General features: G+C 38.9%; 1 protein-coding gene across 7 annotated transcripts; it reads left to right on the forward strand.

The window, feature by feature from the left end:
* The first annotated feature begins 830 nt into the window (after nt 1–830).
* On the forward strand, nt 831–22,935 carry LOC110840147 (homeobox protein PKNOX1). Of its 7 annotated transcripts, none has more exons than XM_022084971.2 (9): nt 920–1,262; nt 2,334–2,467; nt 12,380–12,556; nt 12,724–12,895; nt 14,410–14,670; nt 17,161–17,431; nt 19,784–19,926; nt 20,057–20,372; nt 20,454–22,935. In XM_022084971.2, exons 3-9 carry the CDS (start codon nt 12,405–12,407, stop codon nt 20,609–20,611), a joined length of 1,473 nt encoding a protein of 490 aa, XP_021940663.1. In that variant the 5' UTR covers nt 920–1,262; nt 2,334–2,467; nt 12,380–12,404; the 3' UTR covers nt 20,612–22,935. The 7 variants fall into 7 exon arrangements, with proteins under 7 accessions (XP_021940665.1, XP_021940663.1, XP_087201240.1 ...); XM_087345114.1 differs by having other exon boundaries at nt 2,334–2,457; XM_022084973.2 differs by lacking the exons at nt 920–1,262; nt 2,334–2,467 and adding an exon at nt 831–913.
* Nucleotides 22,936–23,200: the final 265 nt, after the last annotated feature.

Here is a 23,200-nt window from a genome sequence, read left to right on the forward strand (position 1 = left end):
AAAAGTACACATTTCAGAACAAAAGCTTTCAAAATGATTAGTTAAAAAGTCCTTCAATTTCCGGTTTTTAGTTTTTCGCTGGGAGAAATCGGTGCGGAATTGATCGAGTAGGCCGTTTTAGACCGATCAACAAAGGGACCTCATCTTTATGTTCCTATGGGCGAATGTATTGGCCTGTAAAAGATATACGGTAATAAACAAAATTTTCTGATTAAATTGAGGCAAGTAGCAACTGATGAGATACAACTGAAGCAACAAAATCGAATGCAGTGCTACCTAATTATAAAACCTAACGCAGTTTTCAGTCCACATTATTAACTGCAACAAGTCACCAACAGACTTCTCAGAGTGCGACGTACCACTAATAGATGGTATGACATGCATGCAGTGGAATTTTGTGTGTCGTGCTCCACTACGTTTTGAGCATACGTCACAGTGGGCGTGACCAAAACTAATTTTCGTATTTCGGGCCGATTTACTTTGTTTGTGCTAATGAATATTATATAAAATATTTAATGATGCAGTTTCATACTCAATTATTTGTTCTGTCTAAATTAGAACGTTCCGTATCTTTAGTTTCAGTAAATAGAAGTAATATTTAAGCTCATCCCCACAGACAGTTATTGAAGAAGGGGACGACCTTCAAAGTGGGTGCGAAGGATATGTGGGAATTCGTACAGAACAAATTATAATTAGGACGATCATGTTTATAATGCTTATGAACCCTGAACAATTTAAAATTAACAATTTTAAAAATAGAGTAAAGTAATATAATATTTACGTCAATTTTCTGAATTTCTAGGGAAATAAATAACAGATATTTCGCTTCCGATTACTCCTTCGAACTTCCAGCTGCATAGCCGAGGAGATTGGGAGGAGACGACCGCCATTAATGACGAAGAGTGACACCTAGGTAAGCTGCCACTCAACTGTCGCTTGTGTTGTTTAGTGCGAACAGCAATTTTTCAAAAAAAATAACCCACCCACATTTTGTGTGCAGCTCGTTTCACGCTCAGTGTCTGAGGCGCGATTATGTTAATTTCTGACTGATGTGCGGCAAATTTTATAAAGTTACGTAGTGTGAAAGGTTATTTTTGGTTGTGGAATTTAGCCTTGGGGGAAGGGAACCTGCTATTTCCTAGTGTGAAAGTTGCCAATCGTAAGTTATTTATGACGTAAGGCTGGCATTATTGTTGCGCTTCGAATTGTTAAGCGCACGTCACTGGCCTCGGAACCCATGGAGGATAGCACCTGCAGTTAAGGTTAGATCAACCTACCAAATTAGTAGTAGTAGTAGTAGTAGTAGTAGTGGTGGTGGTAGTAGTAAAAGTAGCATCAACACTGGTAGTAGTTGTATTGCCTACTTGGCTGTGGTGTGATGACATTGATTAATAAGAGGATTATTCCAATAACAATAGTAATGACTTGATTTCTTTCGGCAATGCATTGATAATATATTGTATTTGTATTTTTAATTTGCAATGTGCGCTTCTGTCGCTGAAATGCCTGTTAAACGGTAAGCTGGAGTGAACCCGTTCGTGGTTGTAGATTGTAGCACCATGTGGAGCATGGACTACGAAGTGCCATTTTACGAGAATGTATAACAAAATTGGAAAGATTTATGTGCGGGAATTCTTCACTTAGCAAACAGGTTTCTCAAATGATTTATTCGAAACATGAAATAAATTCCTCATTACTTTCCATAGTTTTTGTCTGAAACATTTTGTTGCTTCGGTGACGAGATACGGTGAAATATATCATTCAAATTGCAATCTGCAGCCCCCCTGATGTGCAGTTTTGCAAAAAAAAAAAAAAAAAAATGCTGGTTATGGTGCAGATACAGAACAGTATGTACCATTTGAAACGCATCGTAACAAAAACCACGTTCTTTGGTACAAAAACGAAATCAGTAGCAGGCCATCCCCCGTGCGATTGTGTCCCCCGATCTCCAAACTGTCACTCGAGCTAAGGTTCCGTGGTTGTTAGGCCCCTGCTCACTCTAGTTGCGCAACAGCTATGCTTATCGGAACATGCTGTATTCACGAGCAGAACGCATGTTAATTCTCTAAGATTACTTCGCATCGAAATCGGTTACTGCTGTTCGTAGAGCAGTAACTAAGCATATCCTGACAAGGAAATACATAATCAGACAATAGTACACATTTACTGCAACAGAGGGATTAGTTTCGTCGTTTTGTGCGTGAAAGTGCGCATGTGTAGAAATCACTGTTTAGTTCTTACACTGAGCATTCCGTATTTTCCAGTTTTCAATCCGAAGTCTCCTAAGCTGTAACTTTGTTGATGTAATTGGTTCTGTTGATCATTTGTTGCAGCGTTTGTGTAAAATGTATCAAGCGACGCTGTCAGTGTCGAATGATAAGATGATCGAAGGGAATAATTAATTGGAAAGGAAGTGTTCGTGGCGTACAGATTTCTGTTGATAAAGCTGATATGGCGGTACGTAGAGGTAGGCAGACGTTATTTTTCCTTATGTTTACTAAATGTACAGCGTAACCACATTTTATTCATATTAGAAACAAACATGAAACACGAGGTACAAGAGACGATAAGGAACAGTTCATTGTGTTTGAAAGAATCTTTCGTAGAGTTTCATGGAAGTTTACGGTGCAACCCGTAACATCGTAAGTCAGAAATTGAAATTGGCGTCGCCACAGAAAAAAGGTGTGTGCGTGCTGTAGTGGGAACTGAAATGAGTGATTAAAGTGCAGGAGACTTTACCGTGTGATCTGTTGAAAACAAGCATCTGGAGGACAGTCCGTGAAGAGAGCCGGTCTGACAAAGTCGCTCGTTGCAGGGCACACTGTTGGAGAAAAATTGATTTTTCCTAATAACTTCAGTATCAAAACTCTTACTCAGATCGTCTTTTAACTCTTTTCCAAAAAGCGACTCTTTGAAGGGGTTCGGTCTGGGAACAAGCCTTCGGAACGTTTCCTTCGCCGAGACTTGGCGCTGAAGTTGAGAACGCACGTACGGCGTACAACTGCGTCTTGCTGCATTATTAAATAGAATGATTTGAATAGACGGAATTTTATTGGATTACCGGTAACTCGAGATTTGGTTAGCCTGAGGGAGAGCTGATCAAAAAACTTCGAGGCTAAATTCCTCTCATATGTCACACTGCGCATGTCCAGGCGTGTGACTGTCATTGTCTTTGTTTCAGTCTTCTGTGGTCAACGTTTTTGTAATGTCGATTTAACGATGTTCGACAGTAGACCTGCAGAATAACTCGTGAAATGTCTGAACAAGTAGGAATATTTTATTGTTCGTGTAGACCATTCTGCCGGAATCGGTCTGCCTGTTTTTGTTTTGTGAATTCGACAGGTACTGACATAGGAGTACAACGAAGGCCCACTTGTCGGAATTGCTTTAACGCGGAGGAACTGAGTAAAATACCACAGCAGGTGACGAAACGTGAGCTTACGGTTACCATTACAATTGAAATTGACTTGTTTGCCAATCAATGAAACACTGATTGCTTTTTCGATGCAGAAGGTTTTGTGCACCGCGGGGCGGAGTGTTCATGTTAACCTTGTTTGCTAGCTAGCTAGCTAAAAACGCCTGGCTGGCTGACAAGAGTTTGCTAACACCTCATTTTATCTGATCGGTTCTGCTGTGTTCTGGTGAAAGGAGTACAGCTGAACCACGGAAGTAACACAAGTCGGCTTCAACAGGCGTTCATGTTAAACACCTTGAAGTAGGCATTACATTAGACGAAACAGTCGTGATCTGTGTTGGAGTTTAACGTCAGCTGACCGATGTGGTGCAGAGTTATACATTAGCCGATAAACTTAACGACCAGTTACAGGAAGTGGGAGGTTCAACTTTCGATGGCCGTTTCGCCTCACAATCTGCTATGATGATCCATTTGTAACAAGATGAGACTGTCTTCAGGGTTGTTGCTTCATCATCAGGGCGATGATTGCAGCAAGCACCTCTGAAACGTCGGTAAACTTCTACCATTGTGCACTGCGCTTCGACCCAGAAGACAGCCATCCTCATACTCGCCGTGAGATCAGATCTCATTTGTGATAAATTTATCGGGGCCGAAAAGACGCAGAGAACAGGGCTGCCATCAATTTGATCTTACCCAGTCTTCGCAGACTCTTTCTTCTTGAGGTTACTGTAATCGTTTAGTCATGAGGTCGGGCTCGGACTATGACTACCCATCAAAGATGAAGCAATGTTTCCGTTTTCAATACATCCACACCCGCACATGTTGCGACCTATATTTGTCACTGTCAGCTGTCCTTTCGAAAAATCCACATTCAAGAAGTTCAAAACTTCTTGTAACTGGATACTTTGACAGGCCATTGCAGTATTTCACCCCTAGGAGGTCGGACCCCTATTAATTGGGTTTATGCAACGTGACCTAGCGTCACCACGCGATGTAAACTGTCAAAGTTGACCTTGGGTATCGAACCGACCAATCAGAGAAAAGTTATTCTGACTTAAATTTAAATTATTCAACCAATCACAAAACAAAACGGGAAGTCGAACCAATGATGTCACAAAATATCCAGATTTCGGGAATCGTGGGAGAAATTAATATATTTGAGAGAAAACTTCTTTTAGAGCCAGTCGTCAGCTGTAAGTTGAAACGTTATCACGGACGCATCGGTGTATTGCATTAACTTTAACCAAAACTCAACACATACCTGTCTTAACCTTGATTTCACGTGTCTGGCGGGACACGACCGTTCGAACTGTCACGTGTTATCAGCCCGTGACATTTGCCTATCGATTCCATTGCACGTCATCAACGGAGAGAGGAAATTTAATGACTGGACCAGAAACTCAAACTTACAGATTTTATTAATTTGTTGCAAAGTGATTGTTAAGTCTTTTCTTTTGTTGACTCGTGCTTTGTTTAGGGCTTCATTGTGATAAACTGTATTTTTAATCATTTTGGATTTGCTAGAATTTTGTTTATGGGAATTTTAGTGCCAGTTCGTCATTCACACGTTGGGCCAAAGAAAGTGTATCACTCGCTCGTGGGTGAGACTAACGGACGGACGGACACAGTTTTCGGCTCGTGGGTTGAGTAGGAAAGTAGTGTAGAATTCTCTTCCTAATTTGGTAGGAGACGTTTGTCGTTCGTCGCACAAATTTAGTTTTGGCCGACGAAACAGAGTCTTTGTGAAAAGTTACATACAGTTACAAGACTGTATTTCTTGATTGAGAGTTACGTAAAAACATTTTCATTATGTTCATCATCGGCGTCAAATACCGCCTGCAGCAGACGTCGGAAATTTCGCACAACTGCAGAACGAATATCTTCACCGACTCTGATCATTACTGCCAAAATTTCTTGTCACATTTCTTCTATTGTGTGCGGATTATTTGTTTTAAAACTACAGCATTTTCTCCCGAGACTGTTGAACTCAGAGATTTTTGCTATGTACTTAGGTAATTAATATGTTATTAAAATTTGAGCGTCTTCTGAGAAAAATCCTGTAAATAATTTCTTTTTTTAAATAAAATTAATCACCGAAAGTGCATGATACCGATACGTGGGCCTCTGTCGTCTGTGGCCTGTAGTTGTTTAGGCTGCGGTAAAACTGAATACGGTTCAGTCTGGCAGCAGAAGACGCCGAGGGACTCTCTGGGTGTACTCTTTCTCTGTTCCGTCGGGCTGTGAGCGCGCGGAGCAATGCCATTACAAGCACGTGGCGCTCCCTTGCACAGCGCCGTCTTATGGCAGCTGGTGCCGACCTAGCATCGATCGCGACAGAAATCGGCCACAACCGTCGGAGCGGTGTTACACATTCTTACCATGAACTTTTTTCCCCAGTACGATTTCGAATTCTTATTTTGACGCAGTGTCGTGTAATTTCTTTTTATGGACGTAAAAACCGAGTGTTTGAGATTATAAAGGTTTGTGGTCCTCTTGGTCGTGACGCCGTGTGGTCTTGTGATTACCAAAACGACCCTGAAATGGCTTCTTTACGCTCCTCCGAGACTTTTCGATAACCACGTGACGTCCCAGGACCACGATCGATATAAAAATCTATTACTTTTCAGTCGATCTGTCTGTACGCCCAACAAATTATGTGATAGACAATTAGGTGTCGCGAGACGTTGAAGAAAACGAGAATGAAGCATAAACATGCTTTATTGGTGTTGATATGTTTAGATATTTAATAATTTCGCTCGTAAGAAGTTACTTGAATCAAAACGGCGTGTGATGAGAATTGACCGAATTGTAGATTAATCGTTTGCTTTAAGTGAGTGATGTCGCATTCATGCAAGGCGTAGCTTAGGATTCGATTTCGGAGAAGTGATCGAAATGCAGGTCTACAGCGTGTGTGAAAGAATTTAAAAAGAACTGAAGTAGGTGGCCTATATGATTGACACAGCTTTTATAAGTTAAATATCGTTTAGGATGCCCAGTGCGGTGGATTGTTCTCCTTTGCATGTCACTGAGATGCCTGTTTGGTTTATTATGTCTGTTTTTGTTTGTTATCGTCAATTTTAATACGTCTATTCCTACAATTATTGATGCCGAATTGACATCACTGTGGACTTGTGTTATTTTCAATACCCTTACAAATAGGCTTTAATGCTGTTTGAGATTATGTAATTGTGTACATTTTACTTTCGTCATGACAACAACTCCGCTATGACGGAAATGCGAAGTGATATTCCTAGTAGAATCAATGAAACAAGTTTAGTTTCTGTCTTCACGTGTTGACCTAAATACTCTTTGACCCTGTCCTGAGTCATGTCTCCTCTTCACCCCTGCAAGGTATTCTATCTCAGAATTTGGGAAAATCATGCGGGCATGAACACAGTTAGTTGCTAGTTGACTCATATTGGAATTGCACACCTACTTTGTATCTAGGAGGTTCCGGGTTTAAACTCGACCTAGAGACAGGGCTTCTGACTGAGATTTTTCATGATTTTCCTCAGTCCGTCAAGGCAGAGGATTGCACGGTACCTTAAAAAATCCATGACCCATCCTTCCATGTTCTTTCCATCCCGTTACTAACAGATTGTCCTCCCATTTGACGCGTTGTAATCAGAGGCGTTTGCATTGTCATTAATTAAACTACAGATAAATAATACTGGCTTCGCATTTCATTTGGTTGGATTTGTAATACCAGCAGCTCTGTGTGTGTGTCCCCTAAATTGGTCCTGAATCAGTTCTGTCGTCCTGCAGTTGAGGGACTGTGGCTGCGAACAGCGACTTACAGATGTCTCAGTTAATGGTTAACACGCAGTAAACAGGGTTTGAGATTTAATTTTGGTTAGGGAAAGCGAAGTTACCCGCTACAGGACTTCTTGTTCGCTTTCTGTTGACTGAAGAAGTCCAGGAAGATCGAAAGCGGACATCGGCTTTGGTCTTACACTGAAATCGCCTGATGGAACTATGATGATGATGATGATGATGAAAATCAGTTTTGTAGTTCTCCGAGATACCATTTATTCGACATTAGACAATATCTAAAAGATACTCATGTCACTGTGACATTTAGCCGTGGTTTTCTTCGGGATATTTAACTACCGTTGGACACTTAACAGTATACTGAGCAAGGTATGAGCTGGTATGACGTTTTCTCGTGATTTTATTCTGCCCTCTCATCGGCACAGAACTGTTCACTCGTCGTGTTCTTTATGAAGGCCTCTGCGAAGCTCTCCTAATGTTTGCTTAAGTCCCTTTCGTTAGCAGAAAAACTGTACATTCACACTTTTCACGATCTGCGGGCCATATTCTTACGGCTTTCTGAAGTAAACACTAGATGGTACTCACTTTGTGCAATATAAGTGAGCTGGTTCTCCCGGCTTGACCTCGTGGTTTGCCTCAGCCCGTCGATTTGACACACTCACTGTCCGCTGGTTCTCTCGAGTTGCTTTCTACCCAATTCATAATTCATAGCATCTTTCGTCATGTCGGGTCTATAAGCCCTGCAGCAAGTAACTTGATTAGCCTCTTTCATGCGGTAATCCCGTATTACCATGCGGGTCACGTCTCACCGAGCGCTGGTTTAAGGGATGAAATCACCCCGCGTTGCAAAACATGAACAGGAGAGTCTGCAAACTATACGCAAGGTTTGGCTCGTTTCATGATTTACTTTTGGTTTTAAATTGGTTGCACGAGACCCACAGATTGCCAAACATCAAATCAGGTTGTGAATAATATAGGCCTGATATAAAAGTTCAGTAGTTATCAGGGTTTAGAAGTTGTAAGAACTTCATGGTTGTTCAAAAATTTTCGGGAAGTCTCCCCCCCCCCCCCCCCCAGAACGTGGGTTTGAAGAGAATCGAAAGAGTTGCACGTGTTTGCAGTTCGTCAGTTAGGTGTGATGGTGTGAAATATCCAGTGTGGGGTTATGGGAAATAATTAATATTTCGTTTTATAAACGGTCAAAGTACTTTATTGTAAGGTGTCACCAAAGTGGGCGCAGAAAATGTAACTGAGCATGACGTCATCTTGTAACGTAATGATCAGTTTTGGTTTTCACTGTAATGCATGTTTATCGAAGTGTGCTAAAAATCTGGTTATGCAACTCATTTTTCATGTTTATCCAACTAAGCTAAAAGGAATAAGTTCGTATAACTATTTTTTGAAAGTATTTGAGATAAGCTCGAGGTATTAATTTTTGCTCTTATGTAAAGTGGGTGTTAAAATTTTCCAGTCTAAATGAAAATTGGAATCGTTCGAAAGTATTATGTACAATTTTATCGAGTATCAAATTTAATTGAAATCGGGTTATCCGTTCTCGATTTTTACCGTGGAAGGTGATCACATAATCTGTACATTATACTCCCTCGTTTTTCCACCACGGGTGCTACCAAACTGCTCTCGAGTGTTACTGTGCGCGTTGGACACCCTGGATGTTTCCCAGGCCACTGGCATCTTGTACATTTTTTACTTCCTATTCCAACATTTATATGATGTTAAAATCCATTACCTTCAGAGGATTTTAACCTTTTAAACTGTGCTAATGTAAATTTCGGAAAAGTGATTTTCTGGTGAGTTCTTAGTTGTGTTTGAGTGATGGATGTAACTGCAATGAACACAGAAACTTCTAGGAGTTTACTTTTAGTGAAATATTTCTATAGTTTGTTTGAACATACGGCGTATTGCCTTAAACAGTTGAGTGAGATTGCTGTGTGAAATGGAACTATGTAAATGTAGTTGGTTGTCTGCACATTTGACAACAAACGAAAGAAACGTTGGCCATGGGATTCTTAGGCAAATCAAAGGAATCGTTTCACTTCATTGAGTCGTGGTAGCACGAACAGACAGACATCGGTTTGATATGAAACGCGCTCCGCAACCAAATCCGTTCAATAACATTGTTGAACGAAGAGAACAAGACGGGCGACATCTCGTGAGTTGGATGCGAAGATATTAGCCTGGGTTTGTTCAATGAGGTTAGTTTTATCGATCACGGAGACAAAGACAAAAAGCAGATGCATAATAAAAGAGCAGCGGGCCGCGCGAGGCGGAGTGCGTTTAAACTGAACGTGACCACCGTTATCTGTGACTTCACTGACATGAAAAGTGAGGAGAAGTTAAGCAGATCCTCAGTTTGCGGACACCTGAAATATTTGCTTACATGGCCGAGCAGGTTGGTGTGTAGTAATTCTGCTGAGTTTTATTCGATAGTCACCAGGTTCGAATATCGGTCGAAATAAAATGCTGGTATAGTTTGTTTTTGTCCTCCCAAGTATGCTATGACACCTCCTCCGTTGTTTTTGACCGTGGTCCCATCTCATTCGCCTAACTGTACAGTTGAAACAACAATATGAATGGTCAAATAATCAATCATCAATCTACACTGGACTTCCTTGTTCCTTTACTAGTACCAATACATGTCAGTAGGACAAGACCTGAGGTAGTCTGCTTTACTCCCTTGCAGAACTTATGTATGGTCTTTCACTGTACGAAATTTTACGTACATACATACATCTTTATTACATTCCATGGATCAATAAGTTAGTCAGATGACAATAGGATGTAGAAAAAGTCATAATAATACAATTCATGTTATACAAATACAAGTCATACTTTTATATAAATGTCACAAAAATACAAACAAAGGGTTCACATGAAGTAGAGATAAGTTACAAATAAATCCACCCATTATATACAATAGATAAATTACGACTTACTTGTAAACATTAGAAATTCGTCGACAGAGTAAAAGGAGTGTGTAATTAAGTATCTTTTCAATGCTGGTTTAAATTGTGCCTTTTTATTTACAAGACTTGTGAGATTTGATGGTAGACTGTTGACAATTTTGATTCCTGCATAATATGCACTCTTCTGAAAGCATGAGAGGTTGGCAATTGGTCTATGAAGCTGATTTTTATTCCTTGTGTTGACACAGTGTATAGCAGAATTCGTTTGAAAATGTTCTTGGTTATTTACAATAAAGTTCATTAACAAGAATATGTATTCACATGGAAGAGCTATGTACGTAGGAACAGTGGTTCGTGTATTATCTTCAGTAAACAGAACGGTGAGTTTAAATTTCCTGCATTTCCAATGATATTTTCCATCCAATACAACAGTGCAAGTAATGGAAATTTATTATATTCCAAAATATCTGTCATGAAAAATTATTATGACCATACTCTCAATGATGCTGGTACTTGTCACACCCCAAAACTTTGCAGAAAATTTATTATGGGACACATCTCACTCTTACACTTTTTTATATGTACATTGAATAGGGTTGGTTGGTCAGAAGTGTCTGGTTAATTTGAATTAAGATCATTGCAGTTATTAATCCTTTCGAGTTTCTTTATGGAGCCATTTGTGACATGTACCAAAGAGAAATGTTTATAGCTCTGAATCAGTTCTAATTCGGAACTGTAAAATTTTAACACGTCCAACCAGAAAAGGAGAAAATGAAAATATTGAAATCCTGAATTGCTCTTGTAAGCCAAGAGGAACACAGTTTTCTTAAATACGAGAGTGGCTTCACCATTGAGGAACTCAGAAATTATAATTCCATTTGACTGAGCCTCTAAATGTGGAAAGATGTACAATCCTTGGCAGTAATCTGTAAGTACAGGTTTATAAGTTACTTCGTTATATGTGATGACACTTCATTGTCGTGAGATGTGTGTATGTGTATCCAAAATCAATAATCTGCACTATTTCAGATAGGTAATGTAAAATAAGTAAAGGAACCAAGTTTCCATGTAATATACTTTAAAATAAGGAATAAGCAAATAAATAAATATTTTAGGAGGTAATTCATCTTGACACAGTGAATATCCCCGTCCATACCACAGTGGTGCTGATCACAGTGAACGTGAAAGCAAAGAGTAGTGAATAAGGGATGAAAGAAAAAAAGATGAGAATGCATTTTTATTGCTGGAGTGTGTTTATTGCAGCTCTAACCAAAGATGCCAACATGGAATTTCTCTGTGGGTAGTGACAAGCACCCTGTGGTTTATGCCATGCAGTGTTCAGTCATCAGCTGATTGTTGTCTTTTCAATTTGTGTGTGGAAGTGTTTAATTTCCTGTGCCTTATCAAGTATGCTAATATCTTGCATTCATTATAGGTCAGGGAGTAGTGTATAGCTCCTGGCCACGATGTTTGGTGTATTGATATAGCTTGCCAACTTTTTTTTTCTAGTACTCGTATCTGCCGTGATTCGGTAATCTCCTACTTGAATTTTCCAGGATAGTATTTACAGACATTTACAAAAAAGATTAATTTGTGTCTTGTGGAGTAATTAAAACTTTAAATTGAAATTCCTGTAATTATTGCATTTAGCTTAGTGTATTCATGGAGGATCACTGAGAAATAACTTCTAAACCCATTTATTCTTTCCTTTATTAATTTATTTTCAGTTGGAATGTCCATTGTAGAGTATTGTGACCACACTTAAGTTGAATGTACTAGTAGTTTGTATGTGTAAATGTAATTTGTGTTTTGATGGGCAATACCATCTGTCACCAGCTTTTGAGGACATGGTGGATTGAAAGAAGGCAGGTAATGACCATTTTGAGGATGATGCTACCCAGAGCTTGCTTGGACAAACACACCTTAAAAATAATAAATCAACCATGCTGCTGGTATTGCCAAGATTTAAAATAGTTACATTATAAACTCAGGCCACTGCTTGGTAACTAGTAAACTTACAACAGATTTCTTTTTCCACTCATTCATTTAACATCCATCATTGTTCAGATCAAATAACTGTAACTGAATTGCTTTTAGTATACTGCTCGTGTCTGTTCCACACCTTATTGTGGCATACAGATTGTTCTGCTTAATATCTTTTGACGCTTGGTTTAGGCAGGCTGATTGTTGTACACTCTCTCAATGAATTTTGTGTCTTGCAAACACGACTGCTTCACATTTTGTTGATGTGTTCCGATGTTTATAACAGATGGGTGCGTGATCGTTGCTGGGACATGCAAGAGGGCAGCACGATGGTGACCCCAGGTTACGAGCAAACAGAAGCTGGAGGTGGAGTAGCGATGACCACAGGATCAAATGACCAGGGCACAGGTTTCAGTCAGCCTGACCAGGCACAGTTTGAAGCTGACAAACGATCTGTGTACAAGTAAGGATGGGTGTCATTTAAAAACGTAACTTTTCTGTCAATGACAGTAATCCCTTGTAGATATTTAATTTCTTTCTTGGTTATGTAGTTAATGTTTCATTGATGTGTTGTTGATTCAGGTACTCAGTGTTAACATTTTAGACATTGCTTTTTGTTTCTTAATGCAGACATCCACTATTCCCATTGCTGGCACTCCTGTTTGAAAGATGTGAGCAGGCAACTCAGTCCGCTGAGTGTCCAAATTCTGAGAGCTTTAATATGGATATCCAGGCCTTTGTGCAGCATCAAGAACGGGACAGGAAACCATTCCTTATGAATGACCCGGAAGTCGATGGATTGGTAAGTGTAGAAAAATTATGGATATTGGATTTTCAGGTACTGTTCAGTATTTGCTTGGAAAGACTAATTATCAACTGGGATTTTCTGATGGGTTGATAAAATATGCCTTTACACTCATTCATGATGGTATGTGATGTAAACAAGAGAACATAAAAAGAAGTCCATAACATTCAAATGTGTCTTCATTTTTTCATAACTAGGAAGTTTTCTTCACATGCAAAACTCAATGTGAAGATATTTAATGTAGTGTATTTTACCTGCTAAGTGGATCCCTCATCACAAAAGCATGGTTTGCCCTAAGGTTGCAGGTGTAGGAGAAGACCTACATGTGGAGGGTAACTGTGTAAAGATAAAAGAAGTCATGAACAACTGACAGAGGGTGGGCAGGTGGCTTTGTAACATCCCATGTTAAAAGTACATTATTCTGTGGAAATGGAAATGCTGATCATTATTTAGAGACTGCCTTTTTTGTACATAAGGCAATCATGATGGTTATTCACAGGGTAGTGTTTGTTTGCAAAAGTATGTCATATGTAACATTAATAGGCTGTTGCGTTGGAGCATCAGCTGAGTGTATTTAGTCACCTAACTATGATAATGCGTGGCGTAAGAGCCCTCTGAGAGCCAAAGCCGACTATCTGGCTGCTGGCCTCACGTTCACATGCCTAAGCAGAGGTGAACGATCATCCAACCAGATATAGGGTGACATGTGGTCAGCACGACGAACCCCCAGCCATCGCTAGTTTTAATGAACGGATTACGCTACCCATTGTAGCTCCCCAATTTCCTCACGATGCTGGGTTGGCACCGGTCCCATACACCAGTCAAAAATCTCATGACAAATTTCTTTCCCAGAGATTCGAACCGGCGCGCATTCTGTATCACCGGTCCGAAGCATGATGCCTCAGGTCGTGCGGCTACGGCGCGTTAGTCACCTAACTACTCCATGAAAATTGTGTTAGTACATTTTAGTGCAATGGCTGGGAGGAACGATGTTTACAAACAAACAATTGGGGATGAGGGAGTTAATAAATAATGAGAGTGTGGCAAAGATAAAATATTTGGAAACAAAGGTTACAAATTACATTCATGAGTAAGTCAAAAGCAGTCTAAATTTGGGGAATGCTTGCTACCATGAAAGTGAGGATCTTCTGTTTCATGTTTACATCAAGACATGTAAAGATTAAAATATTCAGAAATATAATTTTATATTTTGTTCTGTATGGGTGTGAAAGCTGGTCTGTCACATTATGGGAAGAACACAATATCAAGATAGGGATCAGTGGTGGACTCTCGTGAACATGGTAATGAAGCTTTGATTTCCATAAATGCAGGGAATTTCTTGACTTGCCGAGCATACTATTAGCTTTTCAAGAAGAACTGTAATCCATGCAGTTAATATATATAACTTATAAACTATTAAACATATGAAGTAATGAATTAAAATTTAAGAATGTAGTAAGATAAGTGTGAATTATGCACATTTGAATTCTATGACCACATTTATGTCGCAGATGATAAAAGCAATTCAGGTTTTGCGGATCCACTTGCTAGAACTGGAGAAAGTGCAGGAGTTATGCAAGGATTTCTGCAATCGATACATCACCTGCCTCAAGGGCAAGATGCAAAGTGAGAACCTGCTTCGTTCTGACTACGCAAGTTACGAGAACAACAACAACAATAATAACAACAACAGCAGCAGCAATAGCCATTCAAGCAACAGCAACAGCCCGGCTGGGAACACCAACTATGCCACTTCGCCTCACACTCTGCAGGTGAGTTGTAGCCATACGTGGGCAAAACATCACCTGAGAAGTGCGTAATTATGCGTATGGATTTGGTACACCTGTCCTAGGAGAGTTATATAAAGAGGTCACAGTGGGTGTAACTTGATTGGGAAAACAAGAAATATACAGAATTTCTCTGGGAGACTTTCTTTGTATGCAGTCACTTTATAATTTAACCCCTTAAGTGGGCTAAGCTCATATATGTGCAGATGGTTCCGCAAGATATTAAAACGTATTTATTGTGAAATACTCCACTAAATCCAATGGGAATAGCAGGGGAAAACAAATGACAAATGTTTAAAAAAATTGGTGAAATTGTTAGTAAAATAGCTAAAAATTTAAACATAATTTTTTTTTATTTCTGTACCTAATAAATCTGTATTATGTATAATATATGAAAAATTCACTATTATTTTAATAAAATAAAAAAGCCCCCTGGTGATGCAATGGCATAAATTTCGCCCCCACTTAAGGGGTTAACCCCTTCCATGCCATTAACAAGATACCATGCAAATACTGGCCAGATGCTCTAAATAGTGCTGGAGTTTACTGTCGGAGAAAATATAAATATTTTCTTTCTTTTTCACATATTGCATCGTTAAGAATTATACTCAAGTTATCATGCATACATACAGACCATGGGTATTGTCTATTGTTAAATCAGCATGGAAAGAGTTAATGGCCACAACTTATCTTTGAGGCTAATCTTAAAGTGGTTCTTAAAAATTAAGCTTATGTTGTTTGGCATTGACAGACGTCATTGGGGAGTGTTGAGCCTCCTGGTTAAGTCTGAGGGTCAGTCATTCAGTCATTGTACACAGCATTCCTGTGCGCCACTGAGGTTTGCAGAATTTTGATTTTGGAGTTGATGGAATTATAAAGCGAAGTGAATATTTGCCATATTCGCCTGTATAAATTGACCTTGAAATATGAAAGTTTAGTCACCATATCTATGTTATTTCAGCATACAAGATACAGTTGTACCTAATGCTCGTAGTTATGGCATTAACTTTCTGAGCCTGTATTCACTGTGAGGGATGAAAGTAGATTTCACAAATTCAAATTTGGTGTGATTGTTTGCAACCGATATCAGCTGCTTGGCTAAAGCAGTTCATAAGAATCTTCTTGAAAGTGGGATACATGAATATGTATTCCTTTGTTGAATAATATACAGCTGCACGGTTTAAATGAGTATTTATGCAAAAACAACATACATATTAAAAGATAATAGTAACATGGGCAGACTCAAACTCCCATATGGTCTTTACTTTGATGCTAATCTACTGTGCTGTTGTCTCAGCTACCACCAGATATACACTCCCAATTAAAGTATAACATTAACCTTTGTTTTGCCATTGAACCTTACTGACATAGTTCAGAGAAATCACTGTCATCAATTCATGCTCTTCTTCAATACAATATATAAGCTCTTCTTCAAATTTGGCAAACGTATTGCTATGCTTAATGGACATCTGGAATAAGCAGCTGTAATTAATGGAAGGCAGAGAAAAGCCACATACAGACAAATACAAGGAGATTACAAATGACTTGAATTATAATGCCAGCTGTTCGCTTACATCACTTCTGGTTTAGGATGTAGAAAATATCAAGTGCTTGATTTTTGTTGCAGATTGTACATTTTTTGTGTAAGGAGTAGGCGGTGTACATTCAGTGGCATGTTCTCCTTTATCATGTAAAGTGATTCTGAATTTATGAATACAGAATTTTTATTTGTACTAATGCAGAAAAGGGTCCGCAGTGGCCGCACGGTCTGAGGTGTGGGCCTTGTGCCGCTTGGTCGCTGGGGCCGTGGGTTCGAATCCCACTCAAGCCATGGCTGTTTGTCCGCATTTTTCTGTGTTGTGCTGTCCTGTGTACAGGTAGAGGCCCTGCCTTGTCCAAGGAGTTCTACCGAATGTCCCTAGATCAAGCCAACGGAAAGTTGGGACCCGCAGTGCTCAGGCACTTGAAGAACGGGTCGTTCCCAGTATCCCAGTACTAATGCAAAAATGGAAGTTAATTTGAGGGGGGGGGGGGGGCATAATGAAGGCTAATGATGTGCCAGCTGTTGACTAAGCAATGTGGTGATAAGACGAGAGGTGGTTTAGTCTATTAACTGCTGTCCATGTGAGCATTCGGTTGTGTGTTACTTTATGTAATCTTTTCAAGTTTCTTGTTCAACAGGGTAGCCTGGTATGATACTCCAGCCTAGAAGGTCACTCTCATGTGTTGCAAGGTATAAAGAGAAAGTTTTTTGGGCTTGTAATGGATTTAGAATCACACCTTGATTGTAACTGACAAGTTGTGATACATTATTTAAAAGGTTTGCAGCCTGCCATGCCAGGTACATTGAAAAGCGCGATTGATTATGCATGAAGAGATACCAGCTCTAGGTTTGAACCTGATGGTTCTGCCTCCGTAACTTATTTGACGGTTTGAACCAGATGGTTCTAGCTGGTGCCGTAACATGTTTGACAGGTGGTGTCCTCTGCAGGCGGTGTTCCACCTTCACACCACCAGGGAGGGGGAGGGGGAGGAGCTGTGCTAATGTCAACACAGCCGCAGTCTGTGCCCCCTTCCAGCAGCCAGATTGCATACCAGATGGTGCAGACTGCTCAGGGGCTGGTGGCAGCACCTGTCCATCTCCCTGCACAGGCACCCTCTCCAGGTATCGTGCACGGGAGTACGCCCCTCTCTCAGATTGGAGCCAACCCTTGTCCTCCGCCCAGCGACTCAAGCCTCTTACACAGTAAGTAGCACTTCATGTTACAGCAAGTTGTGTAACACTTGTAGGATATACTTAAAAATTTTGCCTGTTTTCTTTCAGGGAGTATCAAAGGAAAACTGAAAAATAGTTTTGTACTCATTTCATGTGAGTAACTATTGTTTTTCTATGAAAATGCTGTTTGAGTAGATATAATTCATCTATTATGTTACCAGCCATTGTATACTATCAGCATAAAGTTGTTTTATTTGGCTTTAATGCCAAAAATGCACTTTATCCTATGCATAATGACACCCTAGTAGCACTTTTCTTAGCGTCCTGGCTATGGAAATCACTATGAGTAAGTTTAGGTGAAAAAAATGAGGATGTGATATGATTTTTAATCCCAGGCTTTCAGGTACACAGTCACTGTGAACATGAGACTTACTGCATTGGAAGTAAATCCCATTTGAAAACAGTTTCTGCCATTTTATGCAAATGGCAGGTTTCAAGTGAATAGTCATCAGTAAGTTGCAATAAGAATTAGAGTTCACAGTTGTTTTAAATTTTAATCTATGTATGCTAAAGCAATACCTATCATGTCCCTGCTTAATGTTAACAAGATCTTGCCTGTAAATTGTGAAATATAAAATTTATTTTTCCTGGGTAGCTCAGATATTGAAATTTCATACTGCTCAGCATGCTTTGAAGTTCAGAAGAGTGAACTCAGATGTCGCTTCTTGCAACATCTAAAAGAAAACTTCTTATCATGCCCATGCTTGGCTCATCAGTTTTAAATGTCTGAACTCGCGTGCACACTTTGAGTTTTTTTATATGCAGCCGTTACCATAGACACAGACCAAATGACTGTGAATATTCACATAATCTGCATTCAAAAATTTAATTGCAGTTCAAGTTGGTGCATACATTGAGTGGGACAACCACTGTAATTTGCTACTGTGAACAGCTGATTTACCTTACAGTACCAAACGTTACCATGTGTTGCCTCCATTTTCCAGTTATTTTTATGATTCCTCACAGTTCTTCTAATCTGGTTATTTAATAGATAATCATCACTAATTAGATAAGCTTACATGAGTCTATGCTTGTATTTGGGGTTGTCTTGTGATATATTTATTTTCCAGGATTCTTTTGACAGAGACAAATTGTGAATCATCATTTCCTCAGAGATTTTCTGTAGCATGTACAGGAAAATGTGCAGTGTAAACATCCTGAGAAGTGGCACATCGAATATTGGTATTTCCATAAGGAATTATTTTATTTTTCTGTTCATAAATTGTTGGCCACAAACCACGTAACTATTGCCCCCCTATCCACCATAATAAACAGGAAGAGGTGTGTTTATATCATATAAAGTGTAGATTGTACTATACTTGTAGAGCTCAAAGTACAGAACTTCCATAAAGAAAGAGATGGAGGGTATGACATTGTACTGGAGCGTCATGTGAAATTTAACCGAAATGTTATTTTTGTCCATCTTTATACAACAGATTATCACTTAGTGTCTTTTTATATGTAGTTCACACATGAATATTTTGGGTTTAGAAACAGATCTTCACATCTTCATTTTGTTTCTCGTATCACTATACTGTTGGACGCTAGAAACTGTAATTATCTAGGATGGATATTAAGTTTTATAAACCTGATGTTACTCTGCTTGATTCATTTCTCTTGATTGGGTATAAAAATATGACCTAAAAATGATTTAAAATGTATAGCATATAAAGTTAATTATAAATTGCTGATAAATAAATGTTAAAGAAACATGTTTATAAACTAAATACTAAAACATTAAGTGATAATTTGTTGTATAAAGATGGACAATATTAACATTAAAGGGATAAAGATTTTAAATAGAACTCTGATAAATACTGTGAATAGATTGAAGTTTATTTGTTTTCTTACCATTGAAGGGAGAATAAAAGAGTACGGATAAATCTTGATCCTCTCACAAGATTAATTTGTGCATTCTGTTTTTAATATAGTTAAAATTGTCATGGGATAAATGGAATTGAACATGAGAAATATTTAATTGTAATCAGAAGTATAAAATCTGTGCAGGTTATGGGTCACCTAGTGGTCATATCTCATGGGAGATACTTACCTCAAAATAATAAGCTGTATAGCAAGGAGGCGCAATGTCTAAAATTCTTTTTCATTTCCATTTGTAACATTGGGTTTCATCTGTGGGCTTAGCAACGAAATTTACAGTCAGAGTTCAAATATGCTAAAGCAGAATCTGACAAATTCCCAAATTGTCAGTTTTGATATTATGATAATGATGGTGAATTTTTGTTTTCAGAATCAGCGACTACTTTAGTGGCATTACTGTTGCGCATTAATGTTATGCTGTGTCTTGCTTCATGTTGGTTGTAGGTCAGCTGTCACCAGCCCCCACAACCCCTGGGTCAGTGGATGATGATGATGATTTCCTCAGTAACAAAAAGAAACAGAAGCGTGGTGTTCTGCCCAAACATGCCACCAGTGTCATGCGGTCCTGGCTCTTCCAGCACCTAGTGGTAGGTCTGGTGGCTTGCAACCTTTCTTCATATACATAGTCATGCCACAGAGAACATGAGATTCATTTAGATTTCAGTGTAAGTTTGGATGTGGTACAGTCGGGTGCTTGAGTAGCGTGTCATGTTGCAGCATCCATACCCCACAGAAGACGAGAAGCGCCATATTGCTGCGCAAACAAACTTGACATTGCTGCAGGTGAACAACTGGTTCATCAATGCCCGGCGGCGAATTCTACAACCAATGTTGGATGCCTCAAACCCAGCAGCAACTGATCAGCCCAGTTCAGGCAATAATCTGCATAGCAAGAGCTCAAGTAGTAAGAAGGCAAAGCACTCTGGCAATGGTAACAGCAAGCAGGCAGCACAGCGATTTTGGCCAGAAAACATAGCATCTCTGCAGCCACAGCTGAATCTGTCAGCTGAGTCAAATGGGGCAACTCACACTGGTTGGTATTATCCACTTCATTCTAGTTGTTTTTGTATAGTGATCTCCATTGCCACTATTTATGTTAACGTCTTTTTCCTAGACTCGTCGCTCATCAGCTCAACAGTACTGTCCAGCGAGGAAAGTGAAGGCAGCAGTCAGGATGAGGATGAGGAAGAAGAATTTGAGGAAGAGGGGGAGGAGCAGTCACAGGTCAAGTTAGAGGGGGATGCCAGCTCAGACTCGGAACAGCCGCAATGACATAGCGCAGACTGAACACTGTACTCTGTGTGGACTCATGATGCAAACAAAGTGGCAGTGCTCAGTGAGATAAATGCCAAATGCGGCGTAATAATGCCGTAGTCACTGTATACGTAACACGTGCCAGCCTCAGGTTAGAGGATTGGCACGAAGCTACCTAGTTCCTCTCAGTTCTAATAATACTATGTATACGTCACATTGAGAGATGTAGCGGACTTTATAAAGTATTTCGTATTTTAATTATATCAATAAATATATATGTATATAATTATATTTGGTCCCCTCAGCAATGCTCATTTCTAAAACTGACAAGAAAAATCCGTCTAATTTTTGTTGTTTTTGGCATTGTTGTTGTTACTGTGTGTGTTAATAATGCATTGCAAAAGACTTGACCCGCCCATTTTGCTCATGATAAGTATTACATAGAATGTAGCATTTCTTTAAACTTGACAAGAAGTAATAACATGCTAGTCTTGAAGAAAAGTTGCTTTTACAGAATACTCATTGCTTTCATATATAAGGCCAGGAGCCTCGGTAGTTTACCTCATCTATGATATTTAGAATATTATGATTAATTTTAGCATCAGACTTTATTTGGTAATGAATACTTATGATATTGGTATATCCACTACTTTTGAATGATTTACTCCTGAGAAGTATATCAACTCCCTCCATTTGTTTATAAAATAAACAATATTGCATGTGTAAAAGCATGGAATGGACAATATGGTACTCTTAGTTAAATGACAAGAAAAATATGCCTCATGTAATTAGCTTTAAATTCCTGTATGCTAGATTGTTCTGTTTTTCCATGTTTCCATTACAAAGACGAGTACGTGTGTGCCATATAATTGTCTATTTCACGTGTGCAATTTTTCCTCTATATTGGATGTGTGTACAGATAATTGTAGTGATAACTCTTGCTCATAATCAGGACATAAGATGTGAACTGTTTTGCCAGTTCCATGTTCAAATTATGGAATGTGTGCTGAAGTCGGTCTGCGTGAACTCCGTTGCACAGTGTGGGAACACTACCCAGACAGTTGTCTTTTTCAGAAACTTTTCAGATAAATTGAATTGATGAATTTATTTGGTTGAATTCTTTATCGCACATTATTTGTGCTGTAGCGTGTATATATTCAGATGTGGAAACAGTCTCCATGTGGTGGAGTTTGATAATATTTACTAGAATGAACTTCATAAATTTTAATAATAAAGGTGTAATGAAATTACTTCTTTGACACTATTGTATTTAATTAGGTCAAAAGCGTTTTGAAATTAATTCAGTTGGACTGATAGTTCATCTGTTCAAATACACATAATCCAATTTCCTGTTAACAGTCTGTCAGTTGTTTGAAGACAGTAGCCATCATATTTCCTGTCGGCTGTTTGAACTATTCCGCCTTCCTGTTTACAGCCAGCTCTGATCTGTGCAGCCCTCTTTACACTGTGCTTGTGATTTGCATACAGATGTCTGGATTACGTTGCACTAATGCCTTTAAAATTCAGTTGGGTGGCTTGAACGAGATTGTGTTCACAGTAATTCTGTGGGTTTGTTCATGCACATTTCTACTGCATTGACAAACTCACACAGAAGCAGTGGTGCTCTCCAAGTATACGTATAATTGTTGATAGAATCACGCCATTATTTTGCATTTTACAACACAAATGTTGTACATTTATGCTGTAGTATTTTAAGTATAGATGTGTGTTTTTTAACATCGTGTGAGATGTTCATAAGTGAGGCCATGATGTGCTTGCAACATGAAATGGTTGATTTGCTGGTACACAAGAGATGACATCAGTTGTGAACATTCACACGTCACATAAATTAATACGTCTGTGATAAGTGCGTGGGAATTTTTATGTGTGACAAATACGTTCTCTCCAGCATAAATATTGATGAAGTGGAAGTTTGAGCATGGTTTTTGAATACGTACGCTAGTTCATTTCTTGCAATAAATAGTATACTATATGTATTCTGTACATGCTTAATAGTGTACATAGGTACTGGTGTAGATGAAATAATGTATGATGATTCTTTGTAGTGTATTTTCTATGCAACTTGGTTTCGTAAGCTAGATTGGTTAATTCTGTTAAGAGAGATGTTTTGTTTCATACACAAACACTGAACAGTATTGAATATGTACAGTTTTTGAATAGATAATGGTTTTATATATTATATGTATATTGTATACCAGTCCTTCTATTGTCATATATACATTTCAGTAGGTATAGTGAATTTCTGAATGCATATAAAATACTTTCTGAAGTTGCAAATGCCAAGAGATTGTTCAAATATAAATAAATGACTTTGAATTGCAGCATTTGCTTTTGGTTTCATTATGTCTCCAAATCCTCTTCCTTGAGATATGCTGACACTGTTTTCCAGTCCTGACTGGTTCAAGTCAGTCAGGACTTATTTATTTGCAATATAAACTGAAGTTGCAGTTGTTCTGGTTGATTTCAAGTCTCTGATTCTCAGTCTTTGGATCCCCTTACTGGATGAAGTCTGAAAACCCCCTTCTAACCATGCTTTATGTAGTTAGTACTAATAGCATCTTCTCTTGTTGAAAGGAATTTATAAAT

The sequence above is a fragment of the Zootermopsis nevadensis genome, unplaced genomic scaffold (assembly GCF_977971745.1).
Source record: "Zootermopsis nevadensis isolate Lab colony 2312 unplaced genomic scaffold, Znev_1.0 Znev_ptg000008l, whole genome shotgun sequence".
In the NCBI taxonomy this organism is placed as follows: Eukaryota; Metazoa; Arthropoda; class Insecta; order Blattodea; family Termopsidae; genus Zootermopsis; species Zootermopsis nevadensis.